Consider the following 18,887-nt stretch of genomic DNA (forward strand, 5'->3'; position numbering starts at 1 on the left):
TCCTTGAACAACCTGCTTTGTCTCTAAGGTGGAGAGGGGGTGTCCTGTGCTTTGATCCTAAAGTGGGTGTGATGTCAGTTTTGTATGTCCTCTGATCGATTTTCTAGGCAGAAACAGTGGAACCTTTTGTGGCTGAAACACTTCTTGTATATCAGAATATCTCCTTTACCCATGGAATCTTCAGGAGAATCTGGAGAAAGTTCCTCATATTAAGGAACATAGTGGTAGATTTTAAATGAAGATCTAAGAAATAACTTAGCTCTGTAATTCATTTAAGAATAAGTAGCAGGAGTTTTAATCAACATCCACCTCACATATTGGTTCTTTAACAATCTGGGAACAAGTTAGTTGCCAAATCAGCGAAGATAAAATACTCATGAAAATGGGCTAATCAATCGTTTTTACTCCTAAGGCTCTTCCGCAAAGGAGAACAAAATGGGCTTTAAAAATGCTTACAAGCTGTTACACGTTGGGTCTTATCAGTTGCTCTCACGACTTGGGAAAATGTGTCTGTGCCAGTACCTCTTGATTCAAGCAGAAACTAATCCTTACATGTTTAAATCTCCATGGTCCATGATGGAGTTAAGGAACTAACATGTATTTTCTTGCTTTTGGTCTCTTGACCCATAGATGCACTTCAAGAAAAACAGTAAAGACTACAGAATGAAATGCCAGGGCTTGAGGGTAGTGGAGACATGCGGTCCACCACCTTCCTTTTATTAATGAGGAAATCACGGCCCTGAGTGTTGAACTGACTCACCCAATATCTCACCGCTATCTAGCGGTCCTGGGAGTAGAACCACGGTTCCCATTCCACCCGCTCTTTTCCGCTCTACTCATGGTTCTCTCAAACTGCGAGGCAATTTTGAGCCTAAACCACAAAAGTTCTATGACACATTCAGGTTGGGACGCCTAATAACACTTGGTAAATGCCTCTGAGCCGCAGGCCTGGTTCCTGTACACATGCATGGGTTCTGCTTTCTCAGCACAATCCATCACCTTGGGCAGCAGAGTTTGGGCAAATGAGAGAACAGCCAGCAGACAGGGACCCGTGCATACCCACACCGCTGCCTCAGGCATGGGACCCAAGTCACCCAGGTGAAACTTAAACAGTATAGAAATCTTTACATGATAATGAAAAATCAGAGTACCAAGAGCTGGTCAGTGGTCGTCCCAGTTTCTGGCAGATGTTGGCTCAATGCCCGGCATGCATTAAGGAATTCCTCTGAGGGTTTACATCTAAAGAAAAAAAATATGTATGTATGTATGTATGTGTATATATATATATATATATACATATCAGTCTCCATGTTGATAAAAAAAAAAGCCCCCTACCTTGACTTTCACTCTCATCTTTTACCTCTCAGCGACTCAAACACCCAAACTGGGCAACTTGCCAGGGTCAGGGGCATTCCCCAGAAATACTGGGTGAACACAGCCTCCTGACCAGGAGGCTTGGCTTCTGAACTCTTCTGAAGAGTGAGTTAGTTAAACGCATTGCCCTTTGGATCCTGCTGTTTTCAGGGGGCAGGAGCAGACCACCAAAGCATTTTGGGGGCCACGGGCCCAAATGCCATTCCTGACACGCTGGGAAAGGGAGAGTTATCTCTCCGACTTTGGAGCCAACATTTTCTGCCTGAGTGACTTGACTAATCCAAAGGACTCAATGCACAGCAGCAAACTTCTTCCGGTTATTCTTCCGTGAAGGATACAGTAAGTGCTAATTGATTCAATAAAATGAAAATCGATTAAGCTGGGGCACTCTCCATGATACGCACTCCTCCTCTGCTACTATAAGGGCAGACTTAGCTCTGAGAGGCCTAGGTTGGGAGTCAATGGCGTTGGTCACCGAGAAGCTCCGCTCTCATAGCGTCCTTACAGCGATGCTATTTTGGAGCAGCCCTGCGGCACTGCTGGACAATCAGCTGCCATTCACGGCTCATCGTTCCTTCAGCAACCAGGCTGGGGATGATGGTAATGATAATGAATGGTACTTATTATTCTCATTTCTCCCACTTATCAAGAGCCTACTATGTGGCAGGCACTGCAGGAGGCATTTTGCATACTTTTTTACATACTTTTTCTCATCCAGTCCTCAGATCAAATCTATCAGGTTGCTACTATCTGCATTTTACAGATGAGGAAACTGAGGCGACCGCAGCTCAAAAACGCCGTGGCAGACGTAGGATTTGAATCCAAGTGTGTCCAACCCCAAAGTCAGTACTCTCTTCATCATGCCATGTGACCTCTCATCACTTTCAAAAACAGGGTTATGTCAGTATGGCCAAAGGGAGAGGCAGAAAAACATGTGGGAGAATCACAAAAGACACGCGTTGAAACACCACCTCTGCTAGCTGTGTCACTAACTTCTCGAAGCCTCTGTTTCCACATCTGTAAAGTGGGGCTTATAATAATTTCTACCTTACAGATTGTTAGAAGGATTACATCAAGAGAATACCTGTAGAGTCCTTCACATTTTCAGTGCTAAGGCCATGTTAGCTTCATAGGCAGAGCTCTGTCTATGACAGTATATCCCATGAAGGCAGAAGTTAGATCTGTTTAGTTTAACCAATGCACAGTACCTGGCACAGATTGGAAACTCAATAAATATTGGTGAATGGATGGATAAATGAATTAACAAACAACCAGAAGAAAGGGTGAATAAATGCCCTTGCTCTTTCTCAGAGGATCAAGTGCCCCATCTGTCCCCATCTGACTCACCTCTCAGCCTTGGGATGGGGAAGCTCTTCCCCAGGCCCGCCTTCCTGGTCTGTGTCACGGGTGCCCTCGGGAATGCCCTGCCCCGCCTTGTAGCTGAGGTGGGCATCCTTGCCCCGCCTATATTCTGGGCCATCACATTTCTTCTCGGCCTCGCTGTCAGACAAGTCTTCTGGGGAGGTGTCCTCACTGCTGGTCTCCTCACTCGAGGTGGTCTCATAGCTGGGAAAGGAGACAAGGTCACTCGTTCCGCGCTTCCTGCCCGATGCTCGTGTCAACACCAATGAGAACTCGGTGGGCTTCAAATAACACTTCCGGGCTTGCTAACCTCACCCTCCATTCTCTACACTTGCAGTGCTGGGCAAGGGGACTCCCAGGAAACCTACTGTCAGAGGAACATGCTTTTAAGGGCTCTGTACCTTTAACGCTGGAGGCCATTTGGGGAAAAGGGTAACTAACGAAGCTCTTTGCAACAAACACACAAACAGCCCATGGCCTAATTGGTCGATGCATTCAGATGATCCACGTATCCAAGGCTCTCATGAAAGCATTTGATTCTGGAACCCTAATGTCCTGTCCTGAGAGGGACCCAGATCTAGGCAAACATCCTCCACCCTGAGTTCTCTGAATTGCCTAACAAATCTTCACATCTCTGGGTGACTGTGAAGCCTCCCTTTGGCCACCCTGTTCTATCCCAGCTTACAGCTGACAAGGGAGGAAACATCTGTGTTCACTCCTGGCAGGGTTCCATGGGACACGTGAACAGTTGGGATACTTGAACCTAGCACCTGCCTTTCTCAGTTGCTGTTTCAACCACGGCTTAAAACAGCAAAAGTGAGGGCGTGGGCCACTTGACTGGCCTTCCCTCCCCAGCAATGATCCTTATGTTCAGTTATATGCAACTCTATTGAGGTGGCAGACCAGAGACCAGAGAGGAAAGTTCTGGAAGATGTATTGATCCCTCTGCTGATGGTCAACAGGAGACCTCCGATGGAGGATGCTCCAGTTAAGATGAAGATTTCAGGTTCTTGGCCTACTGGCACTGCCACAGAGACCAGGGGAGACCAGTGGCCACAGCTTCTACTGAACCCCCTCATGCCCTTTATCTGAATGGTGGTCCCCATGTAAAGGCCCTGTGCTCACTGGATTTGCAAACCCAGACTGCTCCCTGGTATGCTCACATTCTGTCTTGTTCAAACCCCAGATATTTCTTCCTCTACTGTGCTTGGCACAACATTTTGCTTTTGTGATTAAGAAAACGGGACGTATTAAGTTTACCAAACAGTTCTTATCTTAGAATTGCTTCATAAAAGCTCCACCTGGAAGTTCATTCATTCAACAGACATTTACTGAATACCTACTATGTGCCAGGCACCGTTCTAAATGTTATAACCAAAGTCCCTATCCTAACTGAGCTTAAACTCTAAGTAGGGAAAGGCAGAAAATAAACACGTAAACAATATATTCAGATAACGATAAGAGCAATGAGTAAACTAATAACAGGCCATGGGATAGTGTGATGGGAGGAGGGGCTACTTTTTTTTTTTTTTTTTTGCGGTACGCGGGCCTCTCACTTTTGTGGCCTCTCCCGTCGCAGAGCACAGGCCCCGGACGCGCAGGCTCAGCAGCCATGGCTCACGGGCCCAGTTGCTCTGCGGCATGTGGGATCCTCCCAGACCGGTGCACGAACCCGTGTCCCCTGCATCGGCAGGCAGACTCTCAACCACTGCACCACCAGGGAAGCCCAAAGGAGCTACTTTAATTAGAGCAGAAGTTTTTAACGTTGGCTGCATGTTAGAATCACCTGAGGGTGTTTAAAGTTCCCAATACCTGTACTGCACCTGAGACTAATTAAACCGGAGTCTTCCAGGAGGGGGAGCCAGGCATCAGTATTTTTAAGGCTCCCCCAGGGTTTCCAAGGTGCAGTCAAGGTTGAGAACCACAGCACCAGACTGACAGATACTGAGGGATATCTGGGAGAGAACTTTAAGTGGAGGAAACAGCAAATGCAAAGGCCCCAAGATCAGCCTGACTGAGCATGTTTAAGGGAAGAAAGCCCGGAGCCAGTGACGGGGGATGAGGCAGGCTGTAGTCACGAGATGGACCTCCAGGTTTTGGTACAAAGCTGGCACTTTGGGGGACTTCCCTGGTGGGCCAGTGGTTAAGAATCCATCTTGCAATCCAGGGGACGCCAGTTCGATCCCTCATTGGGGAACTAAGAATCCACGTGCCACGGGGCAACTGAGCCCGTGTGCTGCAACTACACAGCCCAGGCGCTCTGGAGCCTGCATACTGCAAGGAAGAGCCCGTGCCGCAACTAAGACCCGAAGCAGCCAATAAATAAATAGATAAATATTAAAAAAACAAAAAACAAAAGCTGGCACTTTTGCAAGTATTTAAGCAGGGGAGAGATGGGACCTGCTTTAGACTTTGAGGTGAGTCTGATTCTGCTTTCTGTACACAAACTGGGGAAAGCTCAGAAAAAAATGGTTTCTCCTCTGGCCACAGTGTCTGGCGTCAGCAGGCATGACAACAGCAAACCTCCTATGACATCTCATTTCAATCTTTCTGACATTCCCCTCACAGAACCTGCCACAGTAGTGACGTCACCCTTGTCTGAATTGGGTGTCTTCCTTCTGGTCTCACCCAAATTAGCAGGGGTTCTGACCTGTTCCAGGCAGCCTCCTGGGCCCACCCCTGGCTGGGCCTGGTGCCCCTGCTTTGGGCTTTCCCACCATCCTCCACTTCTTTCTCTACTAGTGTTCATCTCATCCTGTCAGCATTCTCCCTTTACTTCCGTCTTATCTCAGCCCATGTCCAAACTGTGAGTTAAAGGCTGGGACAATGATTTATTTGACTTTTTTATCCCTACCACCAAACACATCATCGGTACTTAATAAATGTTTGTTGAATGACTGATTTAGCAAATATTCTAAATCCAGTGATTTATTCTCTACACTATATAAGGTCTGGTTCACGTTCTGAGTCAATAGACATTGATCATTTTTCTTCATCCTAAAAAAGTTGGTCTGGTTTGCCGTAAGTTAGTTAAAGGAAGGAAAAAATTAAAAGGATGAAATCTGAAGTTCTACAAATTAAGAATTTGTCCTAGGTTCAGTGTTACGGTTCAGATTAAATGTCTTCCTTAAAGGGCTCATGTGTCCGCAAACTAGCAGAAGGCACCAGAATCCTGGCCCCGGGGAACACCAAAGCCAAGACATATTAAAAGCACAGGATCCAACAGACTACCACAGCTGGCAAGAAGCCAAACACATGCAAACCCGAGAGGGAGTTTTAAAGGGCCGTTGAGATTAATTCCCTTGAAGAAGAATGAAAACCAGATGCTACCCCTAGGAAAAGAGAGTGCTCAGGGCAACAGCAGGAGAGGTAGTGTGGAGGGCAGTCTGGGCTTCACGAGCGATGCTTACCCACCGTTAACCCCAACAAACTGAAGGTTCTTTTTGGTCCCATTACCTCCTGCACGGAAGCCATAGTCTTTCTTTTTCATTATGGATTTAAGGCTGGTCGACGGGGAGATCTCTAGGTAGACACAACATCACAGGTTAGCATGATCTTGGGGATGCCCCAGAATGCAGCAGAACTGGGACTCTTGCTTTGAGGGCACACAGGCTGAAGGTGTGTGAAGAGGCAGAAAGGGAACTAGATAATTTAAATCAAATATACTGAGGATCTTTGAGGTGCCCCAGCCTTCTGGTCAATGCCAGCCAAATTGTTCCAGTTCACAAACCCTCTATGTGTGGATTGCAGAGTAGAGTTATTGGAGCATTCTTGAACCATGTGGTGTGAGTGCCATTGTTGACCCTATATCTTAGTCTGGGGAAATCTGAGGCTCAGATTTGCTCAGTGAATGGCAGAGCAGGAGTAGAACTTAGGCCTCCTGACCCCTGGTCCAGCACCCACTTCTGCTTGAGGGCACCCCAGAGGTCCTTCCTGACTCACAAGCTAGATGACACTTGTGATGTGGGGTAGCCATGGAAATCACATGAGCAAGAGCACAAGTCTTCTTTTGCTGGGCTCAAAGTTACAGGAGGCAATTCACAATGAGTAAGATGAGAACTAGCACCGAAATAATGAGAAAACAGCCAATTTGTGATCTGCGGCAGGAAGCAGACTCACACGCTGCTGCCCGTTGAGCAAAGCAAAATATGGTTCCACTTAACTCCAGAGTGCGTGATCTGTTATAGGAGGAAGAGCCGCTCTGCCAAAGGGTCGACTTCCACATGTGAGTATCGCCCAATTTCTCTCTCTCTCTCTCTCTCTCTTTCTCTCTCTCTCTCACACACACACACACAGACACAGAGGGAGAGAGAGAGAGAGAGAGAAAATAATTCAGTAAAATACTTCAGCTCTCAATATAATGATCCTCCAAAACAAGGCTACAAAAAACCTCTAATGTGCAAGAACTGGGCAGGACCACAGGAATGCAAGAGCCCAAGAAACAATTAAGGAAGGCAGAGGTTTAAAGCACTCACAGCCAGGGCCTTTCTTCACCCTAGACATTGCCTCCGCACAATGCAAATGAGAAAGAGGCACCTCTCTGGGCAGACACACAGTGCTGCAGGCTTGGCAAGTGTGGGCTGGGTTTCAGCTCCCATTTACCCTCTGGCACCTTTGTGCCCTGTGCTATGTGAACGGCTGTATGTGGTGGCCCTGCAGTCAGTCCCAACGTTAGAGCAAGGACAAGAGCAGAGGTTCCAAGCCTCCACTGTCACAGAGATCAGTTTTTATTCCACTGGGTTCCTGGATGTGCTTAAACCTTTAAAAAAAAAACATATGCATGCAATTAAAACCCTTTTCCCCTTTGACTCGTCAAGGAGTAATGGTTCCCCGTCTCAGGCACCAGTATTTACCCGTCGGCGGGGAGGAAGAGGGGCCCGGGGGCTCCTTCTGGGGTGGAGTGTGGGCCGAGTAGGCGGACAGCAGCAGGTTGAGGGAGCTCTGTAGCTGGCTCTGGATGCTGCTGAGCTTGGAGGCGGGCTGCTTGATGGCACGGGCCAGCTCCGGGTACCCATGCTCCAGGCAGCTCCACTGCTCCTGCAGGAGTTCCTGGATCTTCTTAACGTACTGCCCAATAGTGGCATCGGTGGTGGGTGAGCTCGGTGGCCTTCCTGGGCGCTCCTTCCCCGGGAGCTCTGAACCGGCCTCCTTCCTCCCTGCTTGGGGAGCCTTTCTCTCGCTGCTCCTTGGAGAGCCTCTTGCTCCCCTGACTGGACCCTCGGCTCCTACCTGACGGCCTCCCTCCTGGTCAGAGCATCCTTCTTCGATCCTGAGCTCAGTGGAGAGGCAGCTATGTAAAGAGGGGGTGAGGACCATCTTGGATCCCTGTGGCAGTGACAGCTGGGATGGTGACACAAATTCTGCTGGGCTCCGATCCTCCCATTTGTGACTTTCCTGCCTCCACAGGACGCCATTCCCCTTTCCCCAGGCCCCCCAGCTTTCAGATCTTGTGTTGCCCATAAGGTTGACCCCAATGTTCTTGTCACACGACTCCCTGGTCAAGAGTCCTTGCAGAGGGTCAGTGTTGACCATGGCATCAGTCTGGCCCTGAGCATCTTTGGTGTTCTCGTGGCTAAGCTTTTCTGTCAGTTGAGCTACAGTGCACTCTAGCTCTCGAACCCTCTGCCCCCTAGCCTTGATTTCCTCCTCCTGCCGCTGGAGGGCAGCTCTGACTTGGGCTAGTTCCTCAGTTCTTCCAGACAACTCGCCCTCAAGGCCCGAGAGCTGCTGCTTCAGGCTGGAGATGCTGCCAGGATCCACGGAGGTAAGGCCCAGGCTTTCCTCCGTGACCCGGATGCCGATGCTTCTCACGTCTACTTCTACAGGTGGCGGCGGTGGGATCTCGCTGATGTTGAGCTCGATTTCTTCCAGGGGGAGCTCATTCTCAGGGACGGGTGATGGCAGAGGTGGGGGGCTTGGTGTTGGGGAGCCGGGGGTCGTGACCGCCACCTCGACTTGTCTGCTTTCCTGCTGGTCTCCTGCATCCTCTAGAACTACAGGTGCTGAGAAAGGAGGACTTGAGACAGGGAGGTGACCTGCAGCTTCTTCTTCACCCTCTGGAGGCTCAGGCCCCTTCAGGATCAGCTCCGGTATTCCTGGCACCAGGTCTCCGGACTCTCTGGCTTCTGGTTGGGCTGCTGCTCGCTGGGTGGAGTTGGAAAAACCTGCAAATCCTTCCGCAGGACCAAAGGCACCATCACAGACACCGCCTTCGCCCTGAAGTGGGGGGAGGGCGGCCGGGGTCGGGGGCCCTGAGTTTAGGCTTGGGTCCTCCGAGGCCCTGTTTTGCAGCAGCGTGGCTGGCATGCTGGATGCTCTCAAGAGCTGGGGCCGTCCACTCCCGGAGGCGACCTCAGCCTCCCTGGGAGCAGCAGCCTCCAGCTGTCCGGCCGTCTCCGTCAGCAGCGCCTTCCGGTGGTAGCTCGCCTCGCTCCCGCCGGCGGCTTGGGGGTGATCACCGAGCGGCAGTGGCTGGGCTCGCGCCTCTGTCCCGAGTGACACCTTACTTGGCACCACTGGGGGCCAGTTCGGGTGGGAAAGAGCAGCATGGGGGCGAGCCCCGCTGTCGGGAAGGCTGAAGTTTCGGGGCAAAGTGCTAAACTTGGCCTGCTTGGCCCTTCTGTGGATAGGAATCCTTTTGATGGTGTTTCCCTTCTCGATGTCATCCACATACTTGAGGAAGTCCAGGTCTAAGTGGAAGCCATATGGGGTCTCCACGGAGTAGGGGTGGCTCTTTGGAGGGTCTTTCTCTTCATCCCCCTGAGAGGACTGGTCTTTGGCTGGGAGACATAAGACATGTGAAAAAGAAGCACAACGTTAATGAGAAAGACAGGCAGTGAGACCTAATATCTCTCGCATAAGTGTTCTCCTAAATGTTCCAGCCTCTGAATTATGCTGTGATGCTCACCGTCTTTTGGCTGGGCTGAGAAATCCTGTTATTAAATCAATGTGGACTTAGCCAGTGTCTCCAAGGAAATAGGTAGAGGGAATAGTTTCCAATTTGCAGTATGGCATTTCAGTTACCACCGTGGCCAGGAATTTGCCAAATCAGGGTACTAATTGGTAATTATGAATATGGACATTTTTTAAAGGATGAGATACACGATTGTCTCAGTATTAAAAAAGGACCTTGCATTATTCAAATAGGTCCTAGTAAATCTTGCTAAAGCCAGAGATATCAAGGAGCCGTGCCTCCTGCATTACTTAAGCTTCCTCTGATGGCTGAGCCTCTAGGTACATGAAGCTCAGAACGGGCACCCATAATCATGCACAGCCTATGCTCTTTTCCCCTGGAAAACTGCGTAGTGCTTAACAAACAAGTTTCACTTTCAAAAACTCATGCCAGGTAAGGAAATACCACCTTTTTCACAAACTGGAAAAAAAGGTGGTGGAGGAAAATGGGACAATCAATGTCAGAAGGGACATTGGCAAACATTCCTCCAAGAGGTGTGGGACTCATGATTTTTCAGAGCAGCCCAAAGTATCAGGAGAATATCACGATGAGAAAGTTCTCCATCACACCAAGGCACCACTGATCTTGACTCCAGCAGAGGATGCTGAGAACAAGTCAGTCCTTTGATTATTTGAATCCATAGGGATTTGTCTCCAATTAGCGCCTTCCTCAGGTTAAATAATTTTTGTTGTTTTCATGTTCCTAATGTGACACCCTTTATTACCTCTGTGACATTCTGCTAAACATGCTCTGAAAATGCTGAGTTCAGGAGAGGACATTAGTGGAGAGCACAGAGGCCAAGAATACAGACCCTGGAGCCTGGTCTATATTTCAGCTCTGTGACCTTGGGGAAATTACTTAGCCTCCCTGTGTCTCATCATCCATAAGATAGCAATAATAACAGGTAAGATGAGATTGTGAGGACTGATTAATACATATGAAGTGCTTAGAACAATGCCTAGCACATGATGAACATTCAATACACACTCAATATTATAGTTATTATCTTTGTGGAAGTCCAAATTACAGAGAACTGAAGCCCCCTAATGGAAACTGACTTGCTGGGTACACAGGAGGGGATCCTCAAATTCTTTGCGTCTGACTGATTGCTTGACTCCAAGAGTAATAGGCCCTGGGGGGGAAATGACAAAATAGCAGTAATTGAATTCACTTACCTCAACCACTATTTTTTGAGCACCTCTGTTGGTTGCTAAGATAGATCTTAAGGACACAGAGATGAATCAGGTATAGCTCTACCCTCAAAAAAAAAGTATGGTCATGTAGGAGAAACACCAACAAGTACGATGCAGTATGACAAGGATGGTAACAGATACATGCTCAAGGACCAGTGTTCCTTCTTGACTTATTTTCCTAGTTTCTCAGAAAAACTTTCTTGGACTTAGAGGCTAATTCTGCCTTGGTTGGAGAGGGATGACTTCACAAGAGCGACATATAACTGGGTGTTAAATGAATAAATAGCAGTTTGCCAGGAGAACACAAGAGGGTGAAAGACATTGTAGCTGTTTATCTCCAAGATGGCCATTATCAATTCCTACCTTCTCTAGACAGGCAAGGGAATCTTATATTGAGAGGTGGGGTCCATTTCTCTATGCTTTTGAATCTCAGCTGGCCTGTGACTGCTTTGACCAAAAGAAAATGGCAGAAATGACACTGAGAGAATGCCAAGATTAGGTCATAAGAAGCCTCTAAGTTCTACCTGCGTCTCTTAGAATGCACACTCAGGGGGAAGCCAGATGTCATGTAAGGAGTCCAACTTCCCCGAGACTGCCATACTGTGAGTAAGCCCAAGTAGCTCCAGAGAGAGGTCATGTGAAGAGATGGTGAGAGATGCCTCACCAGACTGAGCTGTTCCAGACATCCTAGCCCAGGTGCCAGGCATAAGTAAAAGAACTTCAGATGATTCCAGCCTCAGCCATCATCTGATTTCAATGACAGGAGGGACTCCAAATGAGAACCACTCAGCTGAACTTGTGTTAGTAATGCATGATTGTTTTAAGCCACTAAGTTTTGGGGTGGTTTGTTATGCAGCAATAGATAGCCAGGACAGATCAGATATATGTCAGAGAATGGGCAAATGCATTAAGGTGTGAAAATCCATAGTAATGCAGGGTTCTATAAACACAGTTGATATGTGTGGAAGAGAGGGGTGAGGAGTAGAAAAAGACAAAATTGGAAAGGTCAGCAAGAGCCAGATCAGGGAGCCACCTGTATGCACGCCAACAAGCCTTGACTTTACTCTCTAGGCAGTGGGAGTCATCAAAGGGTTTGACACACGGGAGTGACTTGGTCAAATGTGATTTCGCAGTGAGCATTCTTACAGAGGATTAGAAGAAGAACAAACCAGAGGCCTGAACACCAGTTGGGAGATTGCTGACATGGTCAAGGTGAAAGAGGCGAAGGGAATGGAAGGGAGGGGCAGGTTCAAGAAGAGGTGCAAATGATGGCGTTACCTGGGGCACATATAGGGCTGCTTTCTCCCTAAGAGTGATGACGTATTTGGACTGAGCTCTTCCCACTTGCCTGTCTGATCTGTCCTTCTGGCCAGTGCTACATGCTTGGGGCACAGGAACTGTGCTTAGGGAAGTACAGTTATCTCCAAAGAACTAAAGAAGCCAAGTAGACACATAAAGGCTGAACCCTTGAACACTGACACAATCGACCCTACCAGCCTCAGTGCTAAGTAAAGTTGCAGGGCCTGTGGGTGAGTAAGTCTCGGCCTCAGCAGGGAACACAGCAAGGCATTGGTGCTGATCCGCAGGGTTGGTCCAAGTTGGGTTCCAGAGCTTCTGTGCAGATACCTGGACTCCAGGCAGATAAGGAGTAAACACTCCTCCAGCATCCAAAAAACTCCAATAAGTTCCCATGCACCCACATGATTTTTTACAAACCTGCTTTCTCCCAAAGAGGCCCACTTGTAGTCTCAATGACAGCAATTGTTCTTTGTTAGTTTCCCAGCTGCACTTGGCTATACTCTTAGGCCTACTGGCCAGTTCAGCAGCCTCCTGGATTATAGGAACAAGCCAAATCAGAGAGGAGGTATTTGTCTAAAGTTAAATAGGGAGCAGATTTATGACCCAGAAGGCAAAGAACACTCCAAAGGGGAGACTGCATTATTTATCTGCTTACTGCCTCAATTCGGTAGAAATGAACTGATTTGCCCATCAGCCTCTGAGAGCAGGTCCAGAGCACAAATACAATAATAGCATCGAATGAGGAACAGCAGGTTCCAAGGGAAAATACTGCACAAGGGAGATTGAGGTGAATCAAAGAAGTCAGGGAGACCGAGCAGTTATCCAGGATGACGGGTTTAATAGGTGCTTTCCTAAGCTACACTATGGGGTCTCTCTCCTCTCCTCTCTCTCTCTCTCTCACACACACACACACCCACACATTGTGCTGCTGTGCCTGCCACCCACCGTTCTGCATTCCTTCTCTTTCTCCCAGTGCAAGAGGAATGCTGGACCTTGAATGAGGGAGCTTGATCTGATATGCTGGGAGATCTATGCTCACATTAAGTTCTGCTCCTTTTAATTCTACCTGGTGATAGGTATGCAGGAGCTCAGAATTCCAGGCATTGGGCCAGGGTGAGAATTAATTAGGAGGACTGTCTCTGCTCAAAATGAACTTCAGATCTGACAAACCAACACATGACTGGCTGGAGTTGAATCCTGCCTCTGTTACCTCCTGCCTCTGTGATTCTGGGCAAATTATTTAAATTCCCTATGCCTCAGTCTCTGCATTTGTAACGTGGGGATAAGAATACCTAACTCACAGAGTTGTGATTATTAGCACCGATGCAGTAGAGAACATGGCATAGGTACTCAACAAAGGGGCCAAAAGACGAGGACGGGCTAGCTCTGAACGGGGCAGGGGGAGATTCACGGAGAATGTGCTCTTTCTTGAATATTTAACTCTGTGTTAGGACTACAGCATCAAGAGGAAGTGAGAGTCCAAGAAAATAATTCTGGAGAAACTGGGAAAAACGAGTCAGGGGAGAAGAAAAAAGTAAGATATATGAGGCTCAGAGCTACCTAGAATTCCCTACAGAGTCTCAGTCTGAAAGCACCCCAGATCACTAGACCCAAGTTGGAAAGGACCTGCAAACACAGTCATGAGCCTAAGACTTACAGGTAGGCATGAGAAAAGGGATTGGAAGGAGACAAGGGAAGGAGGAAGGGGCCACAGTCATTACCCTGAGGGAAAAAGTGAAGTGGGGTGCAAGTAAGGGAACCCATTAGAGGCATTTAAAATGAGGAAAAAAGTCCAAAAGCCTATACTCAGTTTCTGAAGGAAATGGGAAAAACAGAAACTAGAGAGAAAGTGGCCAAAAATACAACCAGAAAGAAGGGGAATTAAATGAATCTCTTCAAAAGGCCAAGACAGTGGAAGCTGTCTTTTCCCTCCTCTGCCTTTATTTTGTGAGATGTGTGTGCTTGAAGGGAGGGGTGCCTTTCTTAGCTAGCTGTGGGTGATCACGTGGAAAGCAGCCGTGCCAAGGATGCTGAGCAGGGACAAATGAGGCAGGCAGGAATGACAGGCCCCCGGGGCATTAAGGGAATTAGCTGGTGTTCTGTGGGACCACTTTCAGGGATGCGCTGAAAAGGCAGCTCCCTGGGGAGAGAGGCAGACTTTTGAAATATATGGTAACTGCATTTGGAAAGAAGGGTAAGGCGGGGCTGGAGCTGCTGTCTAATCCTTGAGTCCTGTACCAGTGAAGGGCCATATAGGCTCTCCTGTTTCCTGACATTGAGTAATCTGGAAAAAGCATTTCATTAGAAGTCAGGGGATCGGGGTCTAGTCTATGATGTTTGGCAAGTTTCCTGGGGAGGGAAAGGGGAATATTCATTGGGCTAGATAGTTATTACTCAACAACCTTACATGCATTATCTCATTTAATCCTTTACCAACCCTGCGAAGTAGGTATTCATACCTGCTTACAGACAAGGTGTGGCAGACTGTTTGCAAAAATAGCCACCATTATAACCCACCCTTGGGTACTTCCCTCCCACACTGACCCTAGGCTTGGCCTTGTGACTTGGTCAACAGCAAATGTGACAGATGCAGAGATTTGAAAGTTGCTTGCACATTAGAGTTTGTCCGTTCTTGCTGTGCTTGGAACCCTTCTGTCGTCATGTGAACAAACCCCAACTAGCCTGCTGGGCAACAAAAGACGCACGGCCAAATCATCACCAATGCCCTAGGTGACATGGAGTCCACCACCAGACATGTGAGTGTAACCATTCTAAACCATCAGGACAAGTCACCCAGAAGACCACAGACATGTGAACAAGTCCAGCAGAGATCAGTCAAGCTGGCCCAGCCCAGAATAATGGCTTAGCCAATCCACAGGATCTTTTAAGAAATAATAAATATCTTTAAGTCAATACATTTTTGAGTGGTTTGTTACACAGCAAAGCTAACTGATATAGGAGGGAAGTGAAGCTCAAACAAGTGAAATGCCTTGGAAAATCACACAGGTATGAATGCAGGCTCTTTTACCAAATTGTGCCTCATTTTTAGACCTCAAGTTCCTCATCTCTAAAATGAGGTGAATGAGTGAGATCATCCTGCTCCCTTCTTGGTGCTTGGAAGGGATAAGAAACACTACAAAAAGTACACAACTCCAATATAAACATAAGCCTTCATTTTCATTCCCTACTACCTTCTCTTGTTCATGTCTGAAACACACAGTTTGGGTTTCCCAGCACCGCCTAGACGGTCTCCCGTAGGCCTCCCCTGAGCTGTTTCCAGGATTTATGGTAATAACCGCTTTCCAACCCAAGTGCTCACTGTAGAACAGGGAATACAAGGGATCCTTCCTACCGTCTGTCTTCTCCATCTTAGAGAATGCTGACCGCCAGTCTCTTGGGCGCTCTTCTTCCGATAAGCCTGTACAATTTGTTGGAGTGGTCTGAAAGAAAGAGGATGGAAAAGTGGAGAGTCTCATTACAATTAGAATAAGTATGGAGGGAACATAGCAGCAAGAAAAAAAAAAAGTAACGCCCCTCCTTGCCTTTCTCCCAGGGTACCCATGTGCTTGTAGCCCTCCAAGGAGGGAAATTAAAAGCCTATACACACTCCTAGAGTAGAATCTGGGGTGTGTCTTCATGGAATGTTAGCAGTGGTTGACACCAAAGGAAGCCTCTGGTCCAACTAGACAGATGAGAAAACTAAGGCTTAGAAGTTAATTGTTCTGTGCAAGGCCTCTCAGCACATTCGTGAAGGAACTGGACCCAGGTCTCCGACAAGCAGCATGGTGCTCTTTCCAAAATATCAAGAGCTGAAATCTACTCACTTCCTGTCATGGTAAAAGAATCATAATCCATTTTTTGGGAAGAGCTGGAATCAGAGTACCTATAAGTGATCTGTGACATCCCAATCAGATTCAAGAAGAAGATGAGCTAATTGGAGGGACTGACTAGGAGCTAATAATTTGGGGTGATTTCTAACCAGGGGCAGAACAAGGGGGAGGTCAAGCCTGGTAGCCGGAAGACATCAGTAACTATGCAAGCAGCGTACTCTCCTGACTCTGAATTAGGGTACCTTGAGGTTTGATCATAAATTCTCCCCAAAGTTTCAATCCTTTTCCAGAACTATTTCTTCAAATGGTAAACAACCTGGATCCTGCCCCCAGTACAGTAAATCACCTAGGAAATTGGTTTTTATGATTTAACTCCGCACACATCAGAATAATAAATCATCTGTGACACCTCAGCAGTAGAAGCGGAGTTGTTTTAGGAATTCCAATGTGCTCGACCACAAACTTCAGATCAGAGAAGCATACCAGGGATGAGGGAAAGGTTGGGAGGACGTGGGAGGAAGAAAAGGACAAGGGGTGGCCCCCAGCCACCTGGGATGGAAAATGGGGAACAGACAAGCAAACTGGGGAAGATGCCTGGGAAATATCAGGTCTGCCAAATAAGAGGAAGTCTGAAGTCTGCCCGACAGAAGGTTTGCTGAACCCTCTTTCTGGGAGTGCTGCTGCTGTCCCCAAAGCGAGCACCCTGCTCCTGTCTCAGGTCCCCCCATAACCACGTTCCATGCAGCGGCCTTTGCCTATGCAGGAGTGGCAGAGCCTGGAAGGGTAGACAGGGTTTCTATAGGCAGAGACACTCCTTGCAGAAAGATCACAGAAGCTAAATACCTCACTTACCTTTGTGGCAACCAGTACTTGAGTTTGGAGCTGGAGCAGAGAAGAAGTTAGGGAGAAGGAAGGTGAATGTGGATGGTCCTGGAGGCTAAAAGTGGCCACTAAGGAGGCTGACAGCGGAGAGGCATGGAAGCTTCTAATCAGGGGTGAGGGAGGGTCGCCCTTGTTAAAAAGAGGAGGTTCTGAAACAACCTAAGTGTCCACTGACGGATGAACGGATAAAGAAGATGTGGTGCATAGTGTATATACATAATGGAATATTACTCAGTCATAAAAAAGAAGGAAATCTTGCCATTTGTGATAATACGCACGGACCCTAAGGGCATTATGCTAAGTGAAATAAGTCAAAGACAAACACTGTATGTGAAATCTTTATTAAACAAAAGAGAACTCAGGGCTTCCCTGGTGGCGCAGTGGTTGAGAGTCCACCTACAGATGCAGGGGACACGGGTTCGTGCCCCGGTCCGGGAAGATCCCACATGCCGCGGAGCGGCTGGGCCCGTGAGCCATGGATGCTGAGCCTGCGCGTCCAGAGCCTGTGCTCCGCAACGGGAGAGGCCACAACAGTGAGAGGCCCGCGTACCGCAAAAAAAAAAAAAAAAAAAAAAAAGAACTCATAGATATCGAGAACAGATTAGTGGCTGTCAGAGGCAGGGGTTGGGGGTGACGGCTGGGCAAAATGGGTGAAGGGCATCAAAAGGTACAAACTGCCAGTTTTAAGATAAAAAGTCCTGGGGATGAAATGTACAGCATGGTGACTATAGTTAACAATACTGTATTATACTTTTGAAAGTTGCTAAGAGAGTAGATCTTAAAAGTTCTTGTCACAAGAAAAAAAAACTGTAACTATCTGACATAGTGGATGTTAACTAAAGTTATTGTGGCAGTCATTTCACAACATATACAAATATCAAATCATTACATTGGACACCTGAAACTAACACAATGTTGTATGTCAATTATAACTCAACTGGAAGAAAAAAGAAAAGAAAGAGAAGGTTCCTGGGCAGAGGACACTGCTGCCGATCTCAGTGCCCCAGATCTGCAGTCTGCAGCCAGGGGTGGGGCCTCCCACAGGCTGGCAGGCAGGAGAGGCCCAGCAGCTTCAAGGTGAAAACTGGGGAAGAAAAGGGTGAGGATGCAACCCCTACACATGCCCCCCCCATCATCACGGCCTCTCCTCTCCTTCTGCTTCCTTCCTCCTCCCCCCTCAAAACATTACTGAATAACAGGCAGAGCTCGGAGCACTTGACACACTCGAATTACCACACGCAAGCCTCACCATAACCCCAAGAGGATTATTATTGTCCCCATTTTCCAGGTAGGGAGACGGAGGCTGAGAGAGTTGGAAGGCCTGCCCCAAATCATATAACAAGCAAGTATTCGAGCAGGATTTGCTCTCAAGTCTAGTTGACTCCAAGCCTGTGCTGGGAACAAAACTGATTTGTAAACATTTTTCCACCCCTGTAAACAAGACTGATGCTGTGACTGATCCCCAGCTCTCTTTGTGAGGGGAAACGTTTCTGACTCCGATGCTTCTCTGCTTTTCTCCCCAGTATATGTGATGCATCTTCTGGGCATGCAGGAGGAGAACCAATCCTTTTTTTTTTTTTTTTTTTGTGGTACGTGGGCCTCTCACCGCCGTGGCCTCTCCCGCTGTGGAGCACAGGCTCCGGACGCGCAGGCCCAGCGGCCACGGCCCACGGGCCCAGCTGCTCCGCGGCATGCAGGATCCTTCCGGACCGGGGCACGAACCCGTGTCCCCTGCATCGGCAGGCGGACTCCCAACCACTGCACCACCAGGGAAGCCCGAACCGCTCCTTTTGTAAGTCCTCCACCACTCCTTTTATAAGTCCTCCTGACCAAAGTGCCATCTGCTTCTCCGAGGCTGGACACCAAGCAACAAAGCTCCTCCTAAGCAGGAGGTGGCCACCTGGGTGCAGATGGACCTCTGGCTGCACGAACTCACCATCACCTCGGGGAGTTCAATCACACCCACTGCCCTTGGTTAGAGTTACAGTTCAGCCC

The 18,887-nt window shown here is 48.1% G+C and overlaps 1 protein-coding gene across 2 annotated transcripts in view; it reads right to left on the bottom strand.

Annotated features, from left to right (window-relative positions):
• Positions 1–18,887, bottom strand: part of KANK4 (KN motif and ankyrin repeat domains 4) — a 68,384-nt gene that overhangs the window by 16,347 nt on the left and 33,150 nt on the right. For both annotated transcript variants that reach the window (XM_082613836.1, XM_082613835.1), the window contains 5 exons: positions 15,533–15,620; positions 7,590–9,515; positions 6,147–6,258; positions 2,722–2,940; positions 1,152–1,239 (listed from right to left, as the gene is read on the bottom strand). In XM_082613836.1, coding sequence (XP_082469962.1) covers positions 1,152–1,239; positions 2,722–2,940; positions 6,147–6,258; positions 7,590–9,515; positions 15,533–15,620 — 2,433 coding nt within the window. The remainder of the gene's footprint in view (positions 1–1,151; positions 1,240–2,721; positions 2,941–6,146; positions 6,259–7,589; positions 9,516–15,532; positions 15,621–18,887) is intronic.

The sequence above is a fragment of the Mesoplodon mirus genome (genome assembly GCF_964341445.2).
Source record: "Mesoplodon mirus genome assembly, chromosome: 3".
Classification (NCBI taxonomy): domain Eukaryota; kingdom Metazoa; phylum Chordata; class Mammalia; order Artiodactyla; family Ziphiidae; genus Mesoplodon; species Mesoplodon mirus.